This window comes from Molothrus ater, chromosome 2 (assembly GCF_012460135.2).
Source record: "Molothrus ater isolate BHLD 08-10-18 breed brown headed cowbird chromosome 2, BPBGC_Mater_1.1, whole genome shotgun sequence".
In the NCBI taxonomy this organism is placed as follows: Eukaryota; Metazoa; Chordata; class Aves; order Passeriformes; family Icteridae; genus Molothrus; species Molothrus ater.
Window position 1 is genome coordinate 13,942,734 of NC_050479.2, and position 14,476 is coordinate 13,957,209.

The window sequence follows — 14,476 nt, forward strand, 5'->3', positions numbered from 1 at the left end:
GCGGTGCCCCGGGACCCCCTCCCCGCCCGACCCCTCCATGCCGGGCGAGCCCCCCCGCGCGCCGCCAGGCCCGCGGCCCGGCCCGGCCCCGGAGCGCGGACCGGAGGCTCCGCGGCCCCGCCGCGGGCTTGGACTCGGGTGTGCACGGCGGGGAGCAGATTTTAGGGTGCGGGGACTCCGCGCTGGGATGGACGCGGGCCGAGGGCCGCGGGTGGAGCGGCCTCGGGTCACCCCGGCGCGGAGTGCAGCTGGCGGCGGGAATCGCCGGGACCAACAAGGACCGCGGAAAGCAGCGGGGTGCGGTGCCGGACCCCCGGTCCCCACGGAGAACACGGACGGCGCTCCGCGGGGGCCACTGGCACTCACGTAACAGCAGAATCGGGGCTGTGGAGGTGGTGGTTCGCATTTTGGGGACTATGGAAAATTGGACGTAATTTGGCGTTGAAACCTAAGGCCTGTCTAGAGTTGTTTTCTCATCCTTGTCATAAAAGTTAATAAGAATTTTTTTTTTTTTTAAGGAAAGAGTTGCTGTTGATCAATGAAAGATGCAGCCTAAAGTTTTTGAGGCATTAGAAGTTAGGTGGGTCCCCTCATGGATATGAGGAGCTACCTTCAAATCGGTTGCAAAATTGTGGGGCCAGGCCTCAAGGAGGTTTCTTCAAGAGGCGTTTTTAACGTTTAAGGAAACTGGAAGGAAATTGGCTGTTGCACTTATCAAATGATGCAAATGTGACTTATCTGGCTGAGAACAGCGAATGTGTTGTGTTTATTTTGCCAATTAGCCTCTGGTTCAGCTTTTACTCCACTTTAATTTTATGCACTAGTCTTTTCTATCTTAACACACAGGCATAAAATATAAATTGGGCGGTCCTTGGAGTTTATTTCAGTACAGCGTTTGATAAACATGCATCCTGCAAACTTTAACGGTGTGTTGTGGGCTGACCCTGGCTGGATGCCAGGCACCCACCAAAGCTGATCTGTCATCCGCCTTCTCAGCTGGACAGGAAGAGAAAATGTAACAAAGTTAATGAGTTGAGATAAGGACAGGGGGAGGTCGCTCAAGAAATACCTAAGGGCAAACAGGCTCGATTTGGGGATATTAATTTATTACCAACAAAATCAGGGCCAGGATAATGAGAATTAAAATAAATCTTAAAAACCACATTCCCCCCACCTCTTTCTTCTTCTGAAGCTCTACCTCCTTTTCCCCCAGCAGGAAGAGAGATGGGAATGGGGGTTATGATCAATTAATCACAGATTTTTCCTCCCTCTGCTCAGGATGAGGAGTCCTTCCCGCAGGAGACAGTTCTCGATTAACACCTCCTGCATGAGTTCATCCCACAGGCAACAGTTCTGCACAACATGCTACAAGGTGGGTCTTTCCTACCAGAGATGGGGTGCAGTCCTTCAGGCACAGCCTGCTTCAGTGTGGGTCCCCCAAAGGGTCACAAGTCCCACCAGGAAGCCTCATGCCATGGGTCTGCAGGTCCCTGCCAGGAGCCTGTTCCTGCACGGGCCTCCCATGGACTCACTGCCTCCTCTGAGTCATCCACGGGCTGCAGGGGAACCTTGGCTTTGGTGCCTGGAGCACCTCCTGCCCCTTCTCCACTGACCTTGCTGTCAGAGTTGTTCCCACTCTGCTTTTCTCTGCCTGCAGTTACACCTGCACAAAAACCGTTTGTTTTTTGGTTTTTTTTTTTTTTGCCTTCTCAAATAAGTTATCCCAGAGGTATAACTAGTCTATAAATAGCCCACCATTCCTGATGGGCTCAGCCTTGGCCAGCTGTGGGTCCATCCTGGAGCTGGCATTGGCTCTGCTGGACATGAAGGAAGCTTCCAGCAGCTTCTCACAAAAGCCAGTTGTGTAGCACCCCTGCTACCATGACCTACTTGGATAAACCCAACACACCGTGATACTGAGAACAGAAGGGGAACAGTAATACTTCAAAAATTTATTTTATTTAATTCTATTAAGGTAATAGTAAAACTTTTGTAGACTCAGCCCAGAACTGGGTTTCAGGAAGGCATCCTAAAATACTGACCGTCACAAGGTTTTCTGAGCTTGACCATACATGTGATATTAATGTAAAATAGTCTTAAGTAAATATTTTTGCCAGGATGGAAGAGGCTAAGGGAAAGAACAGAGAAGGATGATGGTTAGTTCATAATCAATAGTAAGGTAACTCTAGTATAAATAAGTAAAAAATTGGAAAATTTATTTCTTTGTCCTTAGGTTTGAATTTAAGACTGTGAATTTCTTTGAATCAGTGGAACATGTTTCCCATAGAGATAGTGAAGCCTCTGGATTTGAAGATACTCAAAACCCAACTGGACACAGCCTTAAGCAGCCTCCTGTAGGTGGCCCTGCTCTGAGCAGGGCCACCTACAGCCTGCAGAAACACCTTCTAACTTCAACAATTCTATTATTTCTAAGCCAGTTTTCCAACAAACATAAAGTGCATAGAAAATTCCAGTGAACAGTACAATATGCTCTAAGGTCTTTGGTTCCAAGGATGTTTTATTCAATTTCTTGTTCACCTAGGCAATGGAAATCCAGAATGCAGGGCATGTTGCACTCAAAGATTCAGCATAGCCAGTTTTCATGTTACTGCAGGGGAAGAGCTTCAGAAAACTAGAATGCCATTAAAAGGCAAATGGCTGGATGTCTTCTTTGCAAACTTAGTTGCTAACTTCTTGACTGGCTGGCCATTCATCCTGTCTCTATGTAACTGTTTCACATTTACCCCCTTGTTCTTCACCACTCAGGAGCAGGATACCAGCCTATTTTGAATGTTTTGTGTAATTTTTGCCTTGATGGAGCCGTTACCTCAGTGTTTTCTCAACCACTCTGGTTTCCAATAGGCCACAGACACCCTGGTGTGATCAGAAACAGGGTAACTCCCATGGGTGCAGCTGCCAGGAAGGAAGCCGTGTTTGCAGCTGATATTCACAGCCCTTTCTGCTCCCACAGCCAGCAGAGGTATCCAAGGGCAGAACACACTTGGGAACTGCAGGTACCATGGGTGTGCTGGCACCACTCTGGAACAACATAGGTTAACTTACCTGCAGAAATGTTTTTGTAACTTGCACTGTCTGGAATTCAGTAGGCAAAGAGTAAAACTACATTGTAAGCAATAGATTTCTGACCTTCACTGGTGGTTAGATTGTGTCAGATTTGGTACAGCAGAGAGAGAATACAGCTTGTATATAAAAGTTTATAGCTCAGTTGTTCTCACTTCTCAGTAAATAGAGCCCTTGCAGTCCAACTCTAATTTTACTTGTGATCTACTGTTCCTTTGTATTTTTCCCTAGAGTTTATTTTGGTGTCACTCAGAAGTAGGTACTGTGCTATATCTTTTTCCTCACAAAAGCAAATGAAGTCAGTGGCTTTTGCTCAGTGTCCTCTTAAAGTCATACTTGAATGTAGCAGTCATGGAGTTAGATCTGGAGATGCCTGCTGCTAATTTCATACTTGGACATTTATTTATCACAATGGCTATTAGAATGTTGTGATCAGGTTCCAGCTTGGTAATCTTAAAAGAAGTTACTTTGTCTGTTGAGTCATGAAAAATGGGTTACAGCTCCAAGAAAGTATGGCTGATGTTTTTATCCATCTTCCTGATAATTTTCTTGTCAATAAATGATAAAAATTCATAATGAGCCATTTTCAGTCACAGTTCCTTCCTTTTTATCTTGTGTGTTAATTAGATCCTTTTCCAGGTACTGGCAACATGCATAGCAAACACCATTGTGCTGAATAACACTCACAGATTTCTCAAGCTGTAGCTCCTCTATTGCCAAGCTCCAGGTTATAAGAGAGTAACTTGAGTTTTGTCAGCTTTCTGGTGACTGATTTGAAGGTCTTTAAGTATACATGTGTTTGTTTCTTCATCATATGAAATAGATAAAAGAGAGTTATTTTACCATCCAGTTACCTGATCATGTTTCAGTAACCATTTTTTGACCTTGACAAACCCCTCAGCTGGTGATGAGGGTTCATTGTGAGCTGGCTACGTCACTGTACAGTAAACATGAGCCTGCTGAAATTATCTTTTCATGTTTTTCCTATGCAACCACAGTGATGAAGGTTGGGTAGGAAAGAAAGTGAAGGGGGATTGTTCTAATTTCTCCCAGAATAGTCCTGTGTTAATATATTCTCATGGAAATTCTGGAATAATTTTTCTGTATTCTACCTTCTATTTGAAACTTGTTTATAAAAAGGAAATACTGCAATTTTACCCAAGGATCTAATGTTCCATAATATTCTCTTTTGATAGTTAGTAATATTGCAAGTGCACCAATATTTACCTGCAGTCATTGGACTAAAAAGGAAGGAGTAAAGAGGATTGACAAGATTACTCCCAGCAGTGGTATAAAGGTCTGCTTGATGATTGTAGTAGCTGCTGACTTTCACCATAGTGTATTCAGGACGGTTACATTGAAAAGGAATCCTTGTAAAAGTATGTCCCAAAATGAAGGAAGTATGAGGGATAAGCTGTCTTTCTATTGATAGTTTAATCTGCAGGTCCAGATAATCCTGGAGACTTAAAATTGAGTGCAACAAAGGAGAAGCTGTCAGTCTAAAAGTCTGTAAGACTTCATAAAGTGTTTCTGGTCACTAATCAGTAGGAAATGCCTAGTGAGAAGTAAAAGTATAGGGAAATGTGGAGCTATGTGCTTTGAAATGCACTCCTGTCTGCCTTTGTCAGCAGAGGAGGTAGCTGGTTCATCTATATCAATAAATCTCAAAAGGAAGGGTGATATCAGCCAGTGCCCATTTGTCTGAGTTGAGTAGTAAGCTGGCTGTCATGTTCAAGTCAGTTCTTTTAAAATAATTGAAAAGAAACATGGGATTTCTTTAATAAGGAATAAAAGGGTAGAAATGTAACTAGTGCCAGTAACTGTGGCTTAGGGAAAAATGATCTTGGCAGACACACCAAACTTCATTACTTGAGTAGGTGAGAAGCTTCAGCACAATATAATTGTGCAGATGGAGCAGACTTGGGTAAGGTGCTTCAAACTACACACACCTAAATCCTCCCTTACTTTCAGTATCATACATTACATGGCTTAAAAGCTGATGGACTGAGAGTTCTGAAGAAATACATGACATGGCAGAAATAACCTAACAATTGGATTGTTCAAAGAGGTGGAACCTTAGGTATGGCCCAACACTTCCATTGTGGTCTAGAAGCCATCACAGAGTCATTCCTATTTTTATTTGTGACTGTGACAAAGTTGCTGGAAAAAGTACATAGAGATGATGAGGAAAAGACAATAATGCAGAAACATCACACAGACTGGATTACTTTGTAAGTTGAACCACTTAAATAAGTTATGTCTTAATCTGTCCAAGTGCAAAATTAAGTGTCCAGGATTAATAAATGCAAATCATGTACCTAGAGGATATTTCTGAATCCTGGAAAGCAGAAACTTTAGAAAAGTTTAAAAGATGCAGTCACAAGACACCTCAAAAACAGCCTCATATAGATGTGGGACAAAAAGGGCTGGTGCTGTTTGGGGATGCTCACAGTGGAGTAGGTAGTAGAAATAAGGTGAGTTTGTATCTGCTGGGTCATGTTTTTTAAATAGACCAAAAACTGGAGAGGCCACAAAGAATTATAGAAGAATTTGAATGCTTAAAAAGTCTTTAGCTGTTTAATACCAAAAAGAACAAAAAAAAAAGTAGACATGAATCATATAGTACTTACCCAGTATAGGAATTCACTTCAGTCTGAAGAGAGCCATGGATAGCTGGAGTTTAAACAAGATAAATTTGAACAAAAAAAAAAAAGACTTGTCCTCCTAAGTGATAAATGGTGGTGATCAACCACAAGCAAAGCAATGGACGGGATGGATCTTCTCCTCTCAATGCCTTCACCTCCAGATTGGATGGCACTTCCTGGCATTTCTGCCCAAGTCCTTTGGTTCACAAAGGAGTGAGTGAAACTTAATGGCTTATGCTATAAAGAAATTGATATTAGGCCATCTTCTACAATCCTCCCCTGCCCTTTCACAAGTGGAAGCGAGTAGAGGTATCTAGAAGAATATAGTTTCTTGGAGTCCTGGTTTTTAGTAGACTGATGTTTTCCATCTAAGAATAATTTCAAATAAGTTTTTTGCTCTGTCAAGACATGCCCAGGCCTAGTTACTCTTAATAGACAATAGATTTTCTTGTCCATTTTGTAGTCTTTGTAGCACTGTTAAGAATTTCTCAAGAATTGTCCAGACATTAATTTGTGTTTGTAAGTTGAATTACTGTAATTATCCAATACAAACCTCTGAGGACAGTGAGTTCTGTAGCGTCCTCTAGTGTACATGCTGAGGTGCTTGCTCTCAGACAGCAATGCCTGTTTGTCCCCTCTCTTTTTCATTCTCAGACATTACAGAATTGATATTGCAGGTATTGCCAAGCCTTTAATGGCTGACTGACACCCCATTCCTGGGTTTTTTTGCTGCTAGCTTAGGAAGGGGTCTTTCTATGGCCACCACAAGCACATATTGCCATCACTGGTCCTTCATTATCTCTTAGCAACCATTTGGTCTTTCACAAAAAATATCCCAGGTTACATGGTCTCAAGAGTTTCCATGCAAGACCATTGAAGAATGGGCTGTGACCTACAGAAGGAAATGCAGCAGGAATTACTGAATGCCAGCCTCTGTGCCTAAAAATGGCTCTGAAAAGAAGATTCCTTAACTCCTCTCACCTGGGACAAAATTCATGGTGGAAAAGAGTTGCTGGAACCTCCAAAGCAGCTCTGGTTGTTGCTGTCCAGAGGCATGTGGCCATGCACAAAATCTCAGTGGATGAAGCAGAACCCCTTGAAATTCCCTACAGAAAAGTGAAGACAGGCCAAATTATCTGGAATTCACAGGGTGTTTTATCCACGGTGTGAAGTTTTGCGCCATGTTATGTCCAAGGAACCAAAATTATGGAATTAAGCAAAATCACAGCATAGGAGAGGCACCATCAGACCAAAAGAACATGAGGTGCTCCAAGCTGTGAAGGAATGTTATGAGGAGTCAGGCTTGGCATTCATGCTGGACAAGGGAATGAGAGGCCAATGTGATTGATCTTTCTGGTGGGTAAGAGATGCCAAGTCTATGAAACTGCCCAGGTCTCAATCAGTGGATGTGATCCCTAGGCAAGTGCTAATAACCTTGCATTCCTCTCTAAAGGCACGGTTCACAGAGTCACAGAATGGTTTGGGTTGGAAGAGCTGTTAAAGATCATCTAGATGCAACCCCCTGCTACGGGCAGGGAACCTTGCACTGCACCAGGTTGTTTGTCATTATTGGTGGCAAGCTGCTCACAAGTAGAGGCTTCCCTGCCCCCCAGCCTTCTCTGTTATTTATATCTGCCTCATTGAAGGCACACAACTCCAGGACAGCCACCTGCCGTGTCCCCTGGCTGCTGCAACTGCCAGTCCTGGGTTTGCTGCAAGCCCTGCTGCCAGCAGGCAGTGTCCTCACCACAGAGCCAGTCCTGGGTTTGCTCCCAGACCTGCTCCCAGCAGGGAGTGTCCTCACCATGGAGCCAGTCCTGGGTTTGCTCCCAGACCTGCTCCCAGCAGGGAGTGTCCTCACCATGGAGCCAGTCCTGGGTTTGCTGCAGGACCTGCTCCCAGCAGGCAGTGTCCTCACCATGGAGCCAGTCCTGGGTTTGCTGCAGGACCTGCTCCCAGCAGGCAGTGTCCTCACCATGGAGCCAGTCCTGGGTTTGCTGCAGGACCTGCTCCCAGCAGGCAGTGTCCTCACCATGGAGCCAGTCCTGGGTTTGCTCCCAGACCTGCTCCCAGCAGGCAGTGTCCTCACCATGGAGCCAGTCCTGGGTTTGCTCCCAGACCTGCTCCCAGCAGGCAGTGTCCTCACCATGGAGCCAGTCCTGGGTTTGCTCCCAGACCTGCTCCCAGCAGGCAGTGTCCTCACCACGGAGCCCGAGCATGAGCCTGCTGCAGCCTGGTGTGCTGCCCATCACCATCCCCTGGGAGCCTGTGAAGGGGCTCTGACCCATCCATCTGCACTTCTCCAGTTACTGCTGGTGCTCAGGGTGCTCCCTGAGGGAGCTGAAGACAGAACTGGCTTGGTGTTGGCAGGAAGCTTCCTACAGTTTGTGGGAAGCAAGGCTTGGAGAGGGGCCCAGGCTGTCACAGTGCCTGTGTTTGGGGTAGCATCTGGCCTGATGTCTGTCAGAACAAATGGCTGGCCTCTGAGACAGGCACATTACAGCCAACACTGCACATGCAAAGCCACCAACTCGCTTCAGCCCAGGATGCTTGGGGACAAAAGTGCTACATGCACTTGTCTCCAATTCTAGGCTGAATTTGACAACCAGAGCTGGGATGTGCACTGAACTGCCCGTGCACACAGGCAGCCACAATGCTTGGGAGCCAAACGCTTGAGGGCAAAGAAAGATGAATGCAGCTGTAAGAAATACTTTCTTTGATGACAAAACTGGTTGCAACAAATGAAGTAATGAAACAAAGGTTGACCTTTACAATTGTGTGTTAGTACACAAAATTCTTTTGAAGAAATTTACATTAAAAATGCTCATTAAATAAAGCAAAATATCTTTCAAATAAGGTCTTTATGGCATTATAAGACAATTTTACCAAGCCTCAGCATAGACATTGCTGGTATCTGTGTAACCCTGAAGAACAAGGTATTGAGGAATATCTCTGAAACAAGTATGGCAATGTTCATTTGGAGAAATTTCTTCATTATAAGGCTGGAATATTGGATAGCAAAGGAGTGGGAAATACACAAACTGAACAGTGAAACATGATCCAAGAATCTTATTTGTTGCATGGGGTCTGAAAACTGTATTTAAACTTAAACTTTCTAATGGTTCCTACTTATAAAAAAAGAGTATTTAAAAAATGTGTTCAGATATACCAGGCTGATGACCAACTGACATGCTTTTTATTCCAATATTAACATGTATCTTAGAGAACTGTGTCCAGTGTAAAAAATCCTATGGCTGTTGGGACCAGAAGAGGAATGCAAGGCTCTTGTGTTTGGTCTGACTATAATGTGCTACACAGGGTAGTTGTAGAGAAAGATCAGAAGAGGGTCCAGATACTCAGTCTATGTCTTTTCTCTTTCAGTTATACAGGGTCAGTAGGTTGGAACTGACCTAATAGGTTTAAATCAGTGAAAATGTAAGGCCAGTATCTCTACAGCTGCCTATATCTCAGATAACCTCTTTACTTAAAAACACCAGCAATGTGCAGTGTAATGTCACTTACTTTGAAGCGGACATTTTGCATTGCACAGGTTTTCAGTTGCTCGTAAAACTTTGCCAGCTTTCACTAGTCTGAAATTTCCCCTAAGGGGTGTTGGCCTCAAACTGAATTTTTTTGTGAAGACTCCAGACACGGTTTTTTCAGCTGCCTCAGATCAAAATGCAGATTATTTGCCCTTGTAGAGAAAAGAAAAGGAAGAAGAGAGTGAAAAAGAAGAAAGAAAAAGAAGAAAGAGAAAAAAGGAAGGATAAGAAAAAAGGAAAGAAGAAATATAAAGAAAAGAAAGGAAAAGAAGAAAAGGGGAGAAAAAGAAGAAGGAGAAAAATAAATAAAAGGAAAGAAAAGATAAAAGGAAAGAAAAGGAAAAAAAGTAAGAGAAGAATGTTTTTTAAATTGAAAAGCTATATAAAAAACCTTGAAAACAGATCTTACATTTAAACAGCAGGGTGGTCCTTGTGTTGAGCAGGAGTCCCTTGCAGCCTGTGGAGAACTGGTAAGTTTTTTGTTTGCATTAAAATCTCTGACATGTCTTGGCTTACAAATATTCAGCAGGCTTCTTAATCCTTAGTTGTACTTAGTTGTTAGAGGAAGACTTTCACAGGCAATTTTATTTCTAGTCATCCTGATTAAGTGTTGTGCAAGGTTAAAGGCATTCTTAATTAGGTAGGACGGTTAATTATTTATACTACAATTTCACATAACAGCTCTTCGTTTGAACTCTCATTGGTTGTGGGGCAGGGAGGGGGGCGGACATTAAAAAATCCACGATTCCCTCCATAATTCTGTAAACTCACATTTCATTTACCTTTTTTGCCCATGAATCAAAGATACAGCCTGGAGTTGTTGGTGAGTACATGTAACAAAGGTAAAGGGACTGGTAAATGTTCAACTGACACAGTGTTAGAAGTCAGCACTGATGGATCTTGCAAAAGAAAGGGTAGAGAAGATTGGGAGTGTTAAGAGTTCCTTTCCTCAGCTGGTAGAGCTGTTGATGGCCCTGAGGGTTATCTGCTTTGGTGACTGCATGAACATTGTGTTTTGAAACAGAAACAGCCCCTCCCTGTTTCTCTAGTAAATCCTTTAACAAGAGAGGAGGACATTACAAACCAAACCATTTCACTGAGGGACCAACCTTCTTCTTGGGGAGACTTCAGCGGGACAACACTGAGTTTTAGTGTTTGTCAGTTCAAAGCTGACAAAGTTCAATTAACTGTACTCCCCTTGAGTGGATGGGAGCTGGTGATCAGCTTCCACCTGGAGCAGCTTTCACCAGTCCATAGAGCAGCCAGGTTGCTCTGGAGTGTACCAAGAGTCCACCTTCCTGTGATGTTATGTGTCTAAACAGACACCTTCCCATAAGGCTCAAAATGCTTTCAAAGACAAAATGTCTGGTTTTAACTGCAAAAATAAATTCCCAGCATGAACACACAGGTTGTAGAACAGCAACAGTGTGAAGTAGCAATGAATGTAAAGAAGGAATTAAGCTTTCAGAAAAATGGAAGTAATTTAAGATCCCAGTTTCCGAACACTTAAAGCACAAGCTCACCTTCAAGTGCACAAGTGTCCCAGCAGTGTTGACAGGACAATTTGTGTGCCTGAAGCACACAAGTGGATGGTTCACAGGGCTGTACCAGTGTTTTTAAGGCATGCTAACAGAAAATGAGGTAGGAGGCAAGGAGCCAAAACCATATGGAGAATACGTGAATGCTTGTGATTGCTGTGGAAGGACTAATTATACCCCCATATGTCTTTCTGGTGTGAAGTATGACTCCATGTTAGATTTTTAAAGGATTAAGTTGTATACAATTACTGCCACCACAATAAATGGGAGACAATTTAAAGAAATAAAAATTGTTGCTAAACTTTGTCTGTAGCCAAGAAAAAGTACAAAAGATTATTCTATTTCTGTATGCCCAGTGCTAGTCACCAAGGTTAAAGAAAAGTGCTTTAATAAAAACTTGCAAAAGCTGAGACTTAACTCTGTTGTGTGGTAGTTGGGATGATGTTGCAAATGAGGTATTTTGAGATACATAATAGATTACCTAATCAAATAGATGATTAAGCAAAACCAGGAAGAGAAATGAGTTCAGACAACCCTAAGGTGCATTTGCAGGAGAAAACACTTTTCAGGTCTTCATTGAACAACAAATAAATGAAAATAACTAAATATAGAAAAGAATAATGTTTGGCAGGGGAAGGGGTTTTCTAAATAACATAATGAATCCAGTCTAGTATATTGGATTTCTTTACAAATGCCCACACAGAGGCAAAGAGGGAGAGCTGCTGCCCTGATTCATGTGAATCCTTAGGGTTGTGTAACATTAAACTTAATTAAGTGAATCTTGATTTTTTTCCCCCAACTCTACTGAAATAGTCAAAAAACTATACTAGGCTTTAGAAAGAAACTGTTTGAACAGAAAAGTTTGTGTTTTATAAATGTATAGTGTGAAATTTCTTAATGAAGCCTTCCTCAACACAAGTAAATAACACATACATTAACATTACTTCAACTAAAATATTTCAACAGTTTTCATCTGTGTTTGAGCACAGTGTTCTAGTGCCTTGTTTTATAAAAGACGTTGAAGAATATGTATTTATTTAAATATTTGAGGTAATTCCTTGAACAAGATGTCTGTTCCTTGGTAACAAAACTCTCTAGCTAATTTGGTTTCTTCATTGCATATATAGTGCCCATGTTAGGAGTTCTTGTTTGGTTGGTTTTTAATCCTTTCAGGGTAAGAAAGGAGAATTTATTTGCATTCTTGTATCATTTACACAGTTTTTGACTATTACAGCTTCTATGTTATTCACCATAAACCAAAATTTCTGTAGAATTGGTTATTCTAGATGGGTTTTTAGTCTGGAAAATATGAAACATGCACTTTTACTACACCACTGGGGTGGACTGGAGATGAATGGAACATTGGATGAGCACGTACAGATGGAGCTTTATAGAAACAAAAGCAGCAACACGAAGCCAGAGCACATTAGTAATTTTAGCACCGTGGTAAGTGAACATCAGCCACTAAGGCAGCTGTGCCAGAAGAACTGTGGCAGTGGAAGAGCTGATGAAGAAGGAGCGGTGCTCACAGGGGCTGGGGATGTCAGGAAAAGGCAGCTGGACGTTGTGGATGCTCACGGGCCGTGCCACGGCAGGAGGAGCTGGGACGGGCAGGCGGTGCTTTGCGGTGCTGGTTAAGGGAGGGCCTTGGGAACTTTATCAATGTTTAGCCCCAGCCTGGCAGCAAGAAGTGACCCAGAACGGCAGGGGCGGCGGAGCTGGGACTTTACACCGGCAGAAGCACTGATGGGAAAGGGGGCGGGGACAGAAGTTTAAACCTTTCCTGCGGGCAGGCTGGAGGCTCGTCCACATGACCCAGCATAGAAAAACAACAGGAACCCTTTCTGCAGCAGTGAGCTAGAAGGAAGCACTTTTCAAAGTGCCACAAAACGAATGCAATAAAAATATAATTTTAAAATTTTTCTGGATTTCCTGTATACTAGGACCAAATCAGCAAAAGTGTTTACTGAAATACCTTTCAGAATAAAATCCGGTATTTGGCTGGAAATGGCATTTCCCAAATACACAGTGAAGTCTCAGAATAACTACTGACACACTTCAACTTTGTACCACTGCACAAGATATCTACATTTGTGTACCCAACCCATTAGAAATGCAAATGCACACCTCTGTTCAGGTAGCTGAATATGACCTTAGGAGGGTAAAAAAATAAAATCACTCTGAAGTAAATCCTTGGTAAAGTGAGAAAGCTCACAAGGCATCTGTCACTATTTTCATCCCGGCCAAGAAAATAAATAATTTTCAACTTCCTTAGCTGTACATGATATTGCCTTCTCATATTGCCTTCAACATCTCAGCAAGCATCACAGCTCAGTGACTGAGGGGGTGGTACACCCATCAGCACACAATGTATTTGTACTTATACTGTTCACACTTGTCTCCCCAATGCTGCAGAGACATGTTCCATGTAGTCAGGAGTCTCAAGATCCCATTACTTGGCACTCATGTCAGCAGTGAGAGCTTCCCATTAGAGGAAATCTAACATTTTGGTGGCAGAAGAACTCTGTATGTGATCTGCCCCCCAGGCCCTCATCCTGGTGTGACAGGATGTACAGCAGGGTAGAAAGAGGTGATCCTTGTGAGAGCCTCACCCTGCCTGGAAAAGCCAGGGGGAAAGCAGGTCAATGCACAACTTCTGCAAGATTATGGCACTGGTGTTCTTTAAATTGCAGATCAAGAGAGACACAATCTCCAAAATATCTGAATGTCTAAAAATGTCTGTGGATGCTTAACCAGTTTCTCAGAAGCTTTTTGCATGTGTTTCATTAGAGCCACAGGTGCAGTGCACTGAGAAAGACTCTGCACTGAATTTCTCCCTGGAGCTGCTGCCATCCAAGCACTCTGCTGTAGCTTACATGCTCTTTCATGCTCATCCTCCTGCCACCAGACTAGGCAAGGCTCAGGTTTATCCAAGTTTCTAGAATTCACAGTTACAGAAAGGAGTGGCCAAAGCATGGAAGATGCAATCCTTGAAACAGACACATTTAAGATTGTAGATTAGTCAAGTACCTGGAGAGTCAGAGAGAACTACAGCTGACTCCTGCTTTTAAAATGGAAAAGCACTATTCAAAAATTAATGTATTTACTCTCAACACCGTGTGAGGTAGTACTTTACAAATGGAAAAACTGAGTACAGGAATGTAGACAGAGTAAGGGAACACAGTATAGTGCAAAATCAATAACAAAATGCAAGCTGTTTCATCAAATTCCAGTTTGATGAGTGAAATCATGTTTACCTTTAGAAAGCCCTTGAAGATATTGAAAAAAAACAAAACCAAGCTTTGAAAACACGCAGTACTTTGTACCAAAATATGTTAAGTAGCATAACTTGCTAAATAGTATATAAAACAGCTAGAACTATGCATATTAGTACAAATGAAGAAGTGAAATCTAAATGGATTAAAGTATTAGCACCCTACAGTAAGTTTATTACATTATGTTTTATCCTGAGGCATGTGATTCAGTATAGCTAACAAAAGTGGTTTTATACCTTTTTTCCTCATCCTATTCACAATTCCACCATCGTTACTCTGCCCCCACCCCAAATCATCCCTTTCTACACCCTCTTCCTAATATTTTATATTTGCTCAACAAAATTTTAAAGTCATTTACCCCTACTGTATAAATAACTCCCAGGTCATTCCCACAG

The 14,476-nt window shown here is 42.7% G+C and overlaps 1 protein-coding gene across 2 annotated transcripts; it reads left to right on the forward strand.

Moving 5' to 3' along the window:
* The first annotated feature begins 15 nt into the window (after positions 1-15).
* On the forward strand, positions 16-3,660 carry LOC129046613 (taperin-like). 2 transcript variants are annotated; one of them, XM_054514058.1, is made up of 3 exons: positions 16-366; positions 1,279-1,372; positions 2,863-3,660. In XM_054514058.1, the coding sequence occupies exons 1-3, from the start codon at positions 38-40 to the stop codon at positions 2,881-2,883; spliced, it is 444 nt and encodes a 147-aa protein (XP_054370033.1). In that variant the 5' UTR covers positions 16-37; the 3' UTR covers positions 2,884-3,660. The 2 variants fall into 2 exon arrangements, 1 of the variants encoding a protein (XP_054370033.1); XR_008508242.1 differs by having other exon boundaries at positions 34-580.
* The last annotated feature ends 10,816 nt before the right edge of the window (positions 3,661-14,476 follow it).

What these genes read in the sequence shown, in the direction of transcription:
- LOC129046613 (XM_054514058.1), top strand. Translation starts at nt 38, where the DNA reads ATGCCGGGCGAGCCCCCCCGCGCGCCGCCAGGCCCGCGGCCCGGCCCG. An exon ending in CGGGGGCCACTGGCACTCAC is followed by an intron (nt 367 to 1,278) that starts GTAACAGCAGAA and finishes CCCTCTGCTCAG; the next exon opens with GATGAGGAGTCCTTCCCGCA. An exon ending in TCTGCACAACATGCTACAAG is followed by an intron (nt 1,373 to 2,862) that starts GTGGGTCTTTCC and finishes GGTTTCCAATAG; the next exon opens with GCCACAGACACCCTGGTGTG.